Source organism: Elgaria multicarinata, chromosome 8, assembly GCF_023053635.1.
Source record: "Elgaria multicarinata webbii isolate HBS135686 ecotype San Diego chromosome 8, rElgMul1.1.pri, whole genome shotgun sequence".
Taxonomy (NCBI): Eukaryota; Metazoa; Chordata; class Lepidosauria; order Squamata; family Anguidae; genus Elgaria; species Elgaria multicarinata.
The window spans coordinates 93,751,145-93,765,361 of record NC_086178.1 but is presented as its reverse complement, the minus strand read 5'-3'; the positions used below and the strand labels follow the sequence as shown (position 1 = coordinate 93,765,361).

Here is a 14,217-nt window from a genome sequence, read left to right as displayed (position 1 = left end):
TGGCTGGAAGACCAGCTTGCAGCATGCCTTAACTAGGTTTGTAAATAATAATTGTAGTAATAGTAGGAGTACAAAGTGACACAAATTGGGTGGGATAGCTAACACCTTGAAAGACAGAAGCAAACTTCGAAGTGATCTTGATAGGCTGGAGTGCTGGGCTGAAAACAACAGAATGAAATTTAATAGGGATAAATACCAAGTTCTACACCTAGGAAAAAGAAACCAAATGCACAGTTACAAGATGGGGGACACTTGGCTCAGCAATACTACAAGTGAGAAGGATCTTGGAATTGTTGTAGTTCACAAGTTAAATATGAGTCAACAGTGTGATGTGGTTGCAAAAACAAATGTTATTTTGGACTGCATTAATAGAACTGTAACTTCCAAATCACATCAGGTACTGGTTCCCCTCTATTCAGCACTGGTTAGGCCTCATCTTGAGTATTGTGTCCAGTTCTGGGCACCACATTTCAAGAAGGATGCATACAAGCTGGAAGCGGGTTCAGAGGAGGGCAGTGAGGATGATCAGGGGTCTGGAAACAAAGCCCTATGAGAAGTGACTGAAAGAACTGGGCATGTTTAGCCTTGAGAAGAGAAGGCTAAGGAGACATGATAGCGCTCTTCAAATACTTGAAAGTTTGTCACACAAAGGAGGGCCAGGATTTTTTCTCAATCATCCCAGAGTGCAGAACACGGACTAATGGGCTCAAGTTACAGGAAGCCAGATTCCAGCTGGACATCAGGAAAAAAATCCTGACTGTACGAGCAGTATGACAATGGAACCAATTACCCAGGGAAGTGGTATGATCTCCCACACTAGAGGCATTCAAGAGGCAGCTGGACAGCCATCCGTCAAGGATGCTTTAAGATGGATTCCTGCATTGAGCAGGGGATTGGACTAAATGGCCTTGTAGGCCGCTTCAAACTCCACTATTCTATGATTCAGTTATTCTTGTATGTTATTTCAGTTATCAATATACGTTTTTGGTAGACCATTCAAAAGCCCTGCAAGGTAGGCCACAATTATTACCTTCATATTGTAGTTGGGGACCTGAAGCTTGTGAGCAAGTGACTTGCCTAAGTTCATATACTGAATGTGTGGTTGAGATGACATCTGAACTGGTTACCTCATGGAGCACTGATTATTCTCCTAGCCTAACCTTTGTGATTTATTTATGTACCTACCCACCCACCCACCCACCCACACCCCTTGCTGTAGTAAGCATTGCCACCACTAATGATGATGAACAGCAGCTCTTATTATTTTATGTTCCAGTAAGACAAATTTTTGAGCCTCCTGTTCAGGCCCTTTACAGGCGTTCTCTCTGTAGACCAGGGATGGAGAACCTCTGGCCCATGAGCCTAATCCAGCCTGCAGAGGGTACCTATCTAGCCTGTGACGGTTAGGCTCCTTCCACTGCCCCTGAAGGCTACCGGGGGCTGGGCAAGAGGAAGAGAGAAGAATCACCATGAGGGCAAGGGGGAATTGGGAGGGAGGGCTATGTAGAGGGGAATCCCCGCTTTAGCTCCAATCAGAGGTAAGGTAAGACTAAGGATTCCTCTAACTAAGCATGCCATTTGCACTCTCAATTGGGTGTGCTAAGCACCTCTCTGGCCGAAGATGCCAGGTAGAGGAGCGATCATCCATCCAGCACCTCAACTGGGGAGGCTTTGCTATGTACATATTTTTCCCAGCCAGGGAAAACATATGCCCACCGGAGCAAGGCAAGAAGGGGATGTTTCGGTCTTCCCAGATTTTTCCTATATAGAGAAAGCCCACAAAGAGCAAAGCTGAGCTGATTCAGTTCCTGCAAAGGGGAATCAGCTTGCCCCTGTCCTACGCAATTCATGCCCTGGATGGTTGTTCCAGCTGGCCCCATGATCGGGGACGAAATAACAGTGTTCATGTCCCCTGATGTCACTTGGCCCTTAGTGGTGAGTCATCCCCCCATCCCAAACTACTTCTTCAACCCTGCTACAGAGGAACAATGGGCTCTCCTCCCCTTTGCCAAATGCATGATGGCTGATGCCTACTTTATGCCATCCTTCCACCAGGGAGCTTAGTGTGGTGTACGTAGCTCTTTCCCTTCTCACAGGCAGCTCTATTTATTACACCATACTGGTTCGTCAGGCACATCATCTGCATCCATGACACCATCTGCTTTTGTAGAAGAGAGCAAAACTTCCCAGTAAACTAAGCCAGGGTTTTGTCTTCTCTTGGCACATGCTTTAAGATGTAAGCATTTAAAGTTCATGTTCTGAAATATCCACTACAAATTGTTTTCCCCAAATCTTTAGGAGGAAGAAAGGAAACGCTTAGAGGAAGTGGAACGCCAGCGTCGAGAGAGGCGATACATCTTGCCTGATGAACCGGCAATTATTGTGCATCCTAACTGGGCAGCCAAAAGTGGAAAGTTTGACTGCAGTATTATGTCTCTTAGTGTTCTTCTGGATTACAGGCTGGAAGATAACAAAGAACATTCTTTTGAAGTAATCATTTAATGTTCCCCCCTCAATATTTCTAATGGTCCACCTATGTGGGTATCCTTGCACTCAGGCCTAGCACTCATCCATGCTTAGTGATCTCTAAGGAGAACCTGCTTTATATAAGAGTTGAACTTTGCTATGGAATCAATGAGTGTTGTTGTACAAGTCTTTATTTCTTACTTTTAGTTTCCCCCTCCGTAAAATTAGGATAATGCTAATCTTCACTGGATTTTGTCTAAGCAAAGTAAAAGATTATAATGCTGTTGAGTTTCAAGTGTCAGGTTAAAATTATTTTATTTGCTCATACTTTTGATGCTAAATTAATCATTCAGTTTTGTTGTTTGGTTCTGTACTGCGTGGCTACTTTGTTAATTCTAATTTTTATAAATATTTTAAAAGTATGTTGCAGATTAGTTGTGGTACATAACAGGGATTTATATCTCTTAATATTCGTTCTGCAGGTATCATTATTTGCAGAACTTTTCAATGAAATGCTTCAAAGGGATTTTGGTGTCCGAATCTACAGATCCCTGTTGTCTCTTCCGGATAAGGAAGATAAAAAAGATAAAAAGAACAAAAAAGATGACAAAAAAGATAAAAAGGAAGAGCGAGATGATGAAAACGATGACCCAAAGCCTAAAAGAAGAAAATCTGGAGATGAGAAAGATAAAAAAGATGACAGAGATGACAGAAAGGTTGGTGGACATTAAAAAAACAACTTCATTTGTCTGGATTAAGAAGGCTTGGACAGTATAGGCTTTTAACTAAATTTCATTCCTCATATAATGCAAAACTGATTTTTTCTGATGTTAGTGTAAATATTGTCAGTTTTTCACTGATTGGAATTCTGCAATTAATTTATTTCCCTTTAAAGAGTACAAGCTTTTTAAATTGGTATTTAAAAAGAGAGAGAGTGTGTGTGTTTTCCCATGGATCCAACTTAATGTTTTCTGGCTGTTAGTTCATTTGCTTCAAACCATGTCCATATAAGAACAGAACAGACTTAGAGAGTTCATAGAAGTTTCAGAGATTCGCATTTGCTCCTTTCATTTTGTTTTTTTTCCTGCAAGGAGATTGTAAATTGCATTCCAGATCTCTGGTTTCTTTCAGAACCTTTGCACATGGTTTCATAGTTTGAAGGTTTTTTAATCATTGCTCTCAAAAACTGGATTCTTTTAATATTTGAGAATTAATTGCAGAGAGAAGATAAGAGGAAAGAAGATTCTAAAGATGAAGATGAAATGGAAGATGACAATAACCAGGAAGAATATGATCCAATGGAAGCTGAAGATGCTGAGGATGAAGATGATGGTATATTGGGGATGATTATTCTAATTAAAAAGAGGCAGGTGCAGATATTTGATCTGCAAGGACAAAATTACAGAACCTTCAATTATCCAAGTGTATTTTTACAGCGGTGTTCCGAATGTTTAATAGATTGCATATAGTATTTCTTGTGTCTTTTGCCATTATTACATAAGATTACTGAGCCAAAATGATCCAGAAGAGAACTAACCTTTTCTTGTGTGTTCACATGAGTGTCAACACAAATTGTCTTTTCTTTTTATGTTGTAAGGTGGAAGTCCTTAACATCTAATTGAGAAATGCATATATCTTCAGTTGCAGATATGTATAATAGCAATGTGAACTTCTAACGTAATAGAAGTGTGCTAAAAGTAATTTCTGTTTCCATAGATAGGGATGAGGAGGAGGTGAATAGGCGAGATGACAGAAGAGAAGGAAGCCGGCATTGCAAAGAGAGGGCTTCTAAAGATAAGGTATTTAGTGCTGTGTGTACTTTACTATTAATTAATGACAATTCTAGAGAATTTGGTGGGGTGGGGGGTGGAATGCCAAAATTACCTTCATCAAAATACATAGAATTTGAAGAGAAGAGCCAAAGCTACCTTCAATGAATAACCTGAACCCTTCACTCAGAAACCCTTATTTTTTGCTTAACCTGTTTTCTGAGGTGGTGTTTATTTTTATGGTAACAGTTAGGAATTATAACATGGGCCTGTAGATCACTATAGCATGCAGACTTCTCCTGAGGAACAAAATAGCAATCTTTACAATGCAATCCTATACATGTCTACTGAGATGCAAGTCTCACTGAGTTCAGTGGGGCTTCTCTCAGGTAAGTGTGTATAGGATTGCAGCCTAAATCATTTTAGCAGTTCAGCTTAAATGGCCACAGATCAAGACGTCAATTACAGAGAAAAGGACTGTGTTCTTTCAGAGCAGGAAAGCAGTTAAAATACTTAATCCTTGAAAGTGCTCTAATTTTTGTTAAGCTGTACGATTGTGTTTAGCAGAGATCATATCAAATATCAGTTGAGATGGAAACACTCTCCACACTTTTACATAGTGAACAAATAGCTCCTGCCTGCAGTTAGTCTGGTAATTAACTGCTGAAAGGTTATGTCAGATTTTGGTGCTGCTATTTCCCTCCAAGTTGCAACCAATTATTCTGAACTAATACCAATGTAAGTGTTGTACATAGCTGGCTTCCAGTTGCCTAACCCTCTATGACATTGTAGTGCATTTGAACATTTTTGTATCAAAATTTTAACAGTATTTTGAAAGTGAAGGTACATGTTCTGTATATTCTATCTTTTCTAATCTTAACAAAATTCACAAAAGCTAATAAGAAATTAGCAAAAACTGGTCAAAATGTGTGTTTTTTTAGGAAAGAGACAAAACCCAGATGATAACTGTTAACCGAGATCTTCTGATGGCTTTTGTTTATTTTGATCAATGCCATTGTGGGTACCTTCTGGAAAAGGACTTGGAAGAGATACTGTATACACTTGGATTACATCTCTCACGAGCTCAGGTTTGTTGCTTAAGTAGCCATTTGGTCATAATATATATTAATATAAAATATATTTATATTCATGAGAATCATACCATTCTGTTTCTCAAAATGATTATGTACCTCTTGTGTTATTTTAGGTTAAGAAGCTGCTTAATAAGGTAGTACTTCGCGAATCTTGCTTTTATAGAAAACTGACAGATACTTCTAAAGATGAAGAAAATCCTGAAGAAGTGGAAACGCCACAGGAGGAAATGCTAGGTAATACATTTTTTAAGCTATAAAGGCATTTCATATAAATCACTGTGGTTCTTCAGAGATGATACTTCAGCGGACAAAGGTACAGGTGATATTTTGTTCTGTTGAGAGTTTAATAGCATGAATCCTTCCTCAAGGCAGTAATAATCTGGTATTTCCCATTTTCAAAAGGTGGAATAGGTAAGGAAGACTGTGGATTGGATCCAAAGAAACACAATTGGAGTTCTGCTTGTACAGTGAGGCTGCATCCACTGAATATATACTCTTAAGGGTCAGGGGACCCACCAGAAAAGGGGGGGGGGGAAATGACCTTGCATAGCACAAGGCACCTTCAGATTCAACCATGTTTTTCTTTGTTCTGCTAAAATGAACATCATATCCTGGACATGGAGCATTAACCCTTTGCTGGTCTGTGGAACTGAAATCAGTGAAACAGCAGGGAAGATAAGAGCGATGGAAGACTATTGACAAATATGAACGTACACAGGCTAGAGCTCCTATTAGAGTATATTCTGTGGCAATGATAGCAGCACTTTTCCGTTACCATAGCAGCTGATCAAAGGCAGCCATTAGATCATTTCAAAATAGTTGGAGGTCTTTTTCATGTTAGCTCACAAAGTAGATGGGAGGATTGCTAAGTAGGCCACTATGACCAGTATGTGAGGCACTTGGTAAATAAAGTTGCTTGTATCCGTTCCAACTTAAATGCTTCAGTTAGAGCCATAACAGTAGATGTACTTTTGGTACTTGCTTATCCCATTATATTGGATAATTTCAATTTTGGCAGCCGAAGAATGTGGACAGGATTCTTGATGCGATAAGGTCAGCTTCATGTATTCTCGACCCTTGCCCATCCTACCTAATAAGAACAGTCAGAGGTAGAGTGGCCAAGTTGGTAAACGCCTCTTGTGGGAAGATTTGATCCCTGTTCGAAAGAGGCTTTGGTGGGACCATTATTGAAGAAAAACCTCCCTTAGAAATCCTCCCATATGCAAGAATTTCTAGCCAGTCTCCTATTTTTGGGCAAGGTGCTCAACCATGTAGTGGCTTCTCAGCTACAGGGTTTTTGTTGTTGTTTTGGATGAAACAGATTATCTTGATCCATTTCAATATGGCTTTAGGCCTGGTTTGGGAACCAGACAGCCTGACTATCAATCATGGTATCTTTTTGGACCGGCTTGCAGGGATGGGATTTGGGGTACGGTGTTACATTGGCTTTAGACCTTTCAGAAAGCGGTGCTGGGCGGGATGCCTATTTGCCACCTTGGCTGTTGGCTTATGGCAGGGGTGGGTGATACACAGCCCAAAAGCCTCATGTGGGCCCTGCTGCGGCAAACAGCAACTAAAACAACAGTATTAGTTCTGTAAAGCACTAAATGGGCTACATTTACCTCGTTCTAGAACTTAATTACACCAATAGAATGCTCTATAGCCACTATCATAATGGACTGGATGTAGGCTAACAAATTGAAACTGAATCTAGGATGAGGCAGAGGTGTTCTTTATCTGTAGAACTGACCTGGGAATTGGGGTTCAACTTGTGTTATATGAGATAGCACTCCCCTTGAAAATTCAGGCACATAGTTTGGTCTTGACCTTTGATGTCCAGGTCTTGACTGTAGGAAGGAGAGCTCTTGCCCAGCTGAGGCTGGTGCACCAATTCTGGAGAATGGAGAACTGGCCAGGATGACACATGCTTTAGTGGCGTCACATCTGAATTGTTGCAATACACTCTTCATAGGGGTGCGTTTGAAGAATATTTGGAAACTACAGTAGGTCCAGAATGCAGCAGTGGCCTGATAGCTTACAGAGGCATAACACTGGCTTTCAGTTTATTTGTGGGTGCAGCACAAAGTGATGGTGGTGACCCTTAAAGCCCTGAATTGTTTAGGACCAGGATATTGGAAGGATTGCCTTCTGTTATACAAGCCTATCTGCCTTTTGATATCATCTTTGGAGGGCCTCTTATATGTTCCAAAAAACCCAGAGGAATGTCTAGTTGGGGTTAGGAAGAGTGTCTTTTTGGTGGTTGTGTGTAGGCTCTGGTGCTCACTTCTAAGGGACACCTATTTCATTTCCTCTTTAACGATCTTTCAGGATCTGGTCAAGACATTCAATTTTAGGAAGACATTTTGTATGTAATTCTAACTTAGTTTTGTTTAATCTATGTTTTTTAATTTATTTGTTTAAAATATTTTTGTACTGCCTTTCATAAATACCAGGGTGATATATATGAGTCCATAGGAACTATTTTAAAAATGTTGAACAGGTTAGTGTTTGGCATCTTTCTCCTACAGTAGTTGGAAACTCAACAGGCACATTTGGTGGTGATTTTACATTATATTAATTATATTTCTTAACCCACTATAGGAAACAGGCTGCTGCTACCATCACCTGCTATAAAACAGGAATCTAAAGGATCAGAAGAAAATGTTGGTCTCATTGTATACAATGGAGCTATGGTGGATGTAGGGAGTCTCTTACAGAAATTAGAGAAGAGTGAAAAAGCACGGGCTGAGATGGAACAAAAGCTTCAATCATTAGAAGAAAAGACAGGTGAGCAGTGTTTATTGATTCACACATTCAGAAAGGTTTGTCATAGTACCAAATATTTGGCAGCCAACCATGAAGTTGAATACACGTTTTTTCCTGAGTCTTCTTTGTTTTGTTTTTAAATAGCACTTTTTGTTTTGCAGTCAATGAGGGAATGTATTTCATACGATCTGGTATTTCCACTGGCTAAACAACCCAGTGGTTAAATCCACAACAACCCCCTAAACACCCAGCAGTCCAGCTTTGGACCTCATGTTCCACAACCTATGAAGGAGGCACTCATGGGTTGTGAGGTAAAAGTGGAAGAGGCCTGCACCCACTCTCTCCCGCTCATGCATGATGACCCATCAGTTTTTAAGCCGATGGGTTGTCATTACATGCGAATCAGGTCAGTATAAAATACATAGAATATAAAGCAACATATCAAGAAAAGAAAATATGAACACAAAAAACAAAAAGCATTATCAGGATAAAAATCCCCAGCAGCCTTTGCTTGACTCAGTAGAGTTACAGAGGCTTAGATTACAGCCAGTCTCATCTCACTCAAAGCAGGGTGCCTTGTTTGATCATCTTGGCATACAAGCAGGTTGAGGTGCTTTGAACCCAAACTATGCAGAGTGGGCAACTTGTAGCCCTCCAGATGTTTTGGCCTACAATTTCCATCAGCCCTAGCCACCACAGCCAGTGGGAGGGATGATGGGTGCTGTAGTCTAAAATATCTGGTGGGACGCAAGTTGCGCACCTCTGAATTTAGGGCTTTAAAGGTCAAAACGAGCATTTCAGATTATGCCTAGGATCTAGGTGGGAGCCAGTGCAGTTCTCTCAACATAGGTATATACATGTGCTCCCTGAGCCTTGCTCCAATGAAGAAAAGGACCACTGCATTCCGAATCGAGTGGAATTTCTAAATAGTCTTGCTCTGCCAGCCTAAACAGAAGATGTCGTCATCATCATAATTTTATTTCTTACCCGCCTCTCCACCTTGATCGAGGTGGGGAACAACATATTAAGTAACAGAATGTTACATGAAAGAGCTGCAGGTGGGAACCCATCGACTTCCACTATGTATGCATGTATGTTTTCTACAGAAAGATAAAGTGAAAGATTCAATGATTTAAAAATTCTGTTTCAGATGAAGATGAAAAGATTATATTGAATTTGGAGAATTTGAATAAAGGGTTGTCTACAGAAATTAAAGAAGTCAAAAAAGACCTTGGCCAACTGCAAGAGAACTTGAAGGTAACAGAAGATACAAATTTACAGTTTGAAGGGCAGCTGAGTAAGACAATCAAAAGTTTGGCTACAGTTATGGATGAAATACACACTGTCCTTAAGAAGGTGAGTATTTTTTTTAATTCTGTTATGTGAAATACCATGTAAAAGAAAATGGCAGAGGGTAAAACAGGCTACTTTTTCCCCAGAAAAAGGTTGATTGGCCTGGAAGTTGAGAGCTCAAACAAGAGCCATTAAAATGAATGGAAGTTTTGCTATTGACTTTAGCAGCATTTAGCAGAACCCTTAGACCCAAATCACACTCTGATATTATGGAATGTGACCAATGTGGTATTGGAGAACTATGACTGAACTTTATTGCCAAAGTATGTTCAGGCCCTTCCTCCACACAGCTTTCACTAACAAAAGAATGATAGTGAATGGGCATTCTTGTGAAGATATTCACAGATGTTTTATTCCAGCCTTCCCCAACCTGGTGCCAGATGTTTCAGACTACAGCTCCTAGAATTCCTCACTGTTGACCTTGTTGACTGGGGTTGATAGGAATTGAAGTCAAAACAGCTGGAGGGCATGAGATTGGGGAAGCCTTTTTTATTCCTAGAAGTAGTTATGCAGGTGTTCTCAGTGGTGTTCTTGAAAAGTCAATGCAATAAAATAAATCAAGACTTCTGGAATAATGCAATGGTGAGCTCCCCCAAAGTGTTTTAAAACATTGCTGTAATGCTACTGTGAAACAAATTGGTAGTAATAGTGTTCTTGTCTTTACATGTGAGACTTTCAGCAAAACGTTACTGTGTGGAGTGCTCCTGTTCAGAAAGCAAACAATACCTTCTTTCAGGATACTCCATTCTATTCCCCCTCTCCATCCCACCCAGTTTTCAGCTTTTCCTCATTCAAAGCTTAGCATCGTGTGGCCACTGAGCTTGTTCGATTCTCATTGGGCTGTTTTAGGGAGGGATTGCCCTCTTGGGTTCTTTCCTTGATAAACAAAAAGTACTTCTGCAAATCTTGGGGTTCCCTCAAGCCTGCTGATACATCCCTCTTGTGTGTGGGTGGTGGTGTTCTGGCTACGTAAGGATCCACATTTGGTGAATGGCTTTGCTTTTAGCTCATATTGCAGCACCCATTCATTCTGTTTACTGTTACTGGTTTGTTATTGTAATGATATGTTGATATTAAGTATTATATTCATATTCTTTTGTTGTGAACTACTTTGGGCACGTTGCATGGAAATATGGCATGGAAATAGTAGTAGTAGTAGTAGTAGTAGTAGTAGTAATAATAATAATAATAATAATAATAATAAAAAAAAAACTATGGCAACAGGAAAAGGTCACAATTATTCCATTAGTCACATCAGTCTTTGGCATCACATCAAAAAACTACACAGAAAACCTTCAGAACTGGGCCTACCAAAATATATCCACAACAACATCTAGAAAGCAGTCATAATTAAAACATGCTCAATTGTCAGGAAATTCCTGAATCAGTAAAAGACAGCATAACTTGGCAAAGCCCGTCATGTTCATCTAGAAAAACCGCCATGGGAGAGAAAGAGATGAATAATAATAATAATAATAATATGATGATGGTCATGATCACATGTAAGAAAAACAGCAATAGCTATTGCTCTGGAGTCAAGCAAATTGAAACTGAAGGGATATAGGATAAGGATATATCCTCTAGTGCCAAGGGATACTGTCAAGTCTTACCCGAAAGAACTTTGAGAAGTTGAAGTTTTACTTCAATTATATACTTCTGTTCTCTCACCAGCCCTAACTCTCTGTCTGTACACACATGTGTGTGCGTGCATGGTGGATTTATTTTTTTTGTCTCTTGGCCCTGTAGAAGTGCGTAATGCCTAATACTTGTGGTCTTGCATCATCTAATGGCTTAGTATTTTCTGTCTGCTAGCTTCTGTTAAGTATGAAATGTGTGACTTGAAATTTAGTTCTCTTATGCATTCAGATGTTTTATTTAAGTGGTGGCCAATAATCATAGGCAGATAACTTAACAGTTTGGTACTAGTAATTGTAAAAGACAAAGATCCATGTTCAATCAACTGATGACACTGATTGGCTAATTATACTTTCTGTTATCACATAGATTAATGCAGCATATGAATTTAAACATGTCAAGACTTAAGTTACCTGAAGCCCTTCACTGATAGATTTTCCTGTTTTTCGCAGGATATTGTCAAGACTGAAGATAAAGATCAAAAATCCAAAGAAAATGGAGCAAATGTATGACGAACTTGCTGCTGAAATAAATGGTGTTACATAATGTAATATAAATCATGAAACTGGAGTGTATGAAAGTGATGCATGTTTGATTTTAGTAGTATAAATACTTTAGTCAAAGCAAGGATGTATAAAGTTTTATAAATGTGCGAGCCTGCTTCAAAGGATTGCTTGTAATTCATAGCCCTCAATTTATTAGACACTCCTTGAGTGAAAATAATTTTGCATTGCAAAATGTTTTAGGGTAAACTTTGTTATAGTTTGAACGCTAATAAAGTTCATCAACTTAATGGGAAGTAGTAAGTATTTAATTACCAAATGTTTTCCTTCAAAGTCTAGTGGAAACATTTTTTTCATTATTTATAGAAACTCCATTCTTAGGTTTTTATTTCAGTCTAATTAGTCTTTTAAAATTCAGATATAAATCATAGCATGCTGCTTAATTTTGCAAGTAAAGATTTTTAAAGAAAACCTCGAATTTCTTGTCACAATTTTTTCCCCTTTAAATCGTGACTTTACACTTGTGAGTTCTTACTGCTGTTTTGATACTCAGTAATTGAGTTTGAGAAAAATAGTTTTAAAAAACTTATCAAAATGTTGATAAGTTGGGATTTATATGAAAAAGAGATTTGTTTTATTATACATATTTTGTATTCCTTGAAATGTCCTATCTATCCCTTCATTAATATATTAGCTACTTAAAACAAAAAAGCAGTTTATGGAAATGTACAATTGACTATTGCATACCAGGCCAGTAGATGTCAGTATGATGTTTTATTTGGAGAAATTGCAACTAGTTTTATATTGGCTTTCATTAAATTGGCTATTTACTTTCCCAGTGTTAATTTCTTAAGATTTAAAACAGCCCTCAAACAGATAAGGTATTATGTGCATTTCACATAAGTTTATAAAAGACCTAAATTTAACAAGTGACGTAGCATTTTTGTTGTTGTGATGAAGTAATGTGGTATATAAGATTATATTTTGTCACACACATTTCATTCAGTAGAGGAGGAATAACTTAACATTAACTTGGAATTGGAGGTAAAATAAGGGTTTCTATCCTAACTGTAATTACGTGGCTACAGGGTGCCCATATTGTATGGTGTTGGCAGCTATGCTGGTTTGTTGGCAGAAACCGTAAAATGTTTGAAATTGTTCTGTTCAAAAGAACAGAACAATTTTCTCTTTTTATCAGTTTTGGCTCCTCGAAGTCAAACATTTCTAACATTTCTGGTTGTGAGCGCATCTTGAATAAACACTTCCCATTCCCAATCACATTGAAAACTGTACATTATTATCTACTTCATCAATAAAGCAATCCTAAGTAGTGCTGCAGCACAAGACAAAGATTAAAAATGTCATCACAGATCAAATCTAACGCTGAAACTTCTCCATTTTACATTAGGTAGGTTTATATAAACACACATCTTGAAAGAATGCACTAGAAGGGGCTATGCAGGCTAGCCGTGACATGGCCATGGTGCCCTCACCCAGAGGAGTAACACTTCCTTGCCATCAGTGTGTGTTTGGCAGCATGGGAATGGGTAGAGCTCCTCTTTGTGGCGTGGGATTCTGGCTCAATTGTGCTCACATGGAGAACCTCTATGCTTATACATCACTATGCATGGAGAACCTTTTCCCATGCTGGCCAAATACTCAGATGGTGGGTAAGCATTTCAGCCATGGATGGCAGTGGGAATCATGGCCACAATGTGCTACAGCATGGGGGACACAGTGCTAGCCAATTTGGCCCCACTCTCATGCACTTTCAGCATATGGAAGAGTGCTTTGTGTGAATTTTCCTCCTTTGTCATCTCAAACCATTCTTTTCATTGACTCAGCTGCAAGTCATTAAGGGTTGTGATGTATTTGTGTTTGTAAACCAGTTCTGAACTTACACCCTATCACTTTACAGGTGTCCTTTCTCCATCATCATCCCATTAAGCTTTCAAATATATGTTGACAATGGGTCTGTTGTTTCACCCTTTTTACATTCCAGAGACAATTCTTAACTAAATATTCTTTGGCTCTTATTTATGTCTCTCCTATTTCCTTTTTCTGCCTTGATCCCCTTACCCCCAGTGTTTGGGGAAAAATAACACATTAATGAGATTGCAATGCAAATAGGCTATGACATTCCAATAAGCTGCCCCTGAAATGAATAAGTAGAGGAGGGTTTCTGGAGAAAGCATTTATATTAAAGAAAAGAAATGAAGGACTGAGATTGTAGTTTGAAAGGCAACAATGGGACAACAGTAGCCTTTGCATAGTATTGAAAAACAGAAGCCTGCCATATTAGGAGATGGGTTTGGAGTAACAGACTGATGCTGATCCTTCAGAGTTGTAGCTTATAGCTAGACACCCAATATTGTCTTGAGGACTAGGCACCCATCTCTACAATGGAAAGGTCCACACTGGATTACCCAGTATAATGCCAACACTTTGCAAAGCTCTTGATATTGTACAGCTTGTTTGTGCTTGATGAACCTGGCCCACTACCTGCAAGCCTTAGGTGTTGGATACATTATTCCTCAAGGAGAATATATCCGTGGAATAAGTGTAACAAAATTGAGAGAACTTGGAGCCCTGCAATACTCAGAGCATTGGTTGGTCACTTGTTCAAATACA

General features: G+C 39.1%; 1 protein-coding gene across 2 annotated transcripts in view; it reads left to right on the top strand.

Moving 5' to 3' along the window:
* Positions 1 to 12,861, top strand: part of CCAR1 (cell division cycle and apoptosis regulator 1) — a 36,417-nt gene extending 23,556 nt beyond the window's left edge. For both annotated transcript variants that reach the window (XM_063133036.1, XM_063133035.1), the window contains exons 17-25: positions 2,299 to 2,490; positions 2,949 to 3,182; positions 3,687 to 3,798; positions 4,183 to 4,265; positions 5,177 to 5,323; positions 5,443 to 5,563; positions 7,931 to 8,116; positions 9,246 to 9,451; positions 11,536 to 12,861. In XM_063133036.1, coding sequence (XP_062989106.1) covers positions 2,299 to 2,490; positions 2,949 to 3,182; positions 3,687 to 3,798; positions 4,183 to 4,265; positions 5,177 to 5,323; positions 5,443 to 5,563; positions 7,931 to 8,116; positions 9,246 to 9,451; positions 11,536 to 11,595 — 1,341 coding nt within the window. In that variant the 3' untranslated portion in view covers positions 11,596 to 12,861. The remainder of the gene's footprint in view (positions 1 to 2,298; positions 2,491 to 2,948; positions 3,183 to 3,686; positions 3,799 to 4,182; positions 4,266 to 5,176; positions 5,324 to 5,442; positions 5,564 to 7,930; positions 8,117 to 9,245; positions 9,452 to 11,535) is intronic.
* The last annotated feature ends 1,356 nt before the right edge of the window (positions 12,862 to 14,217 follow it).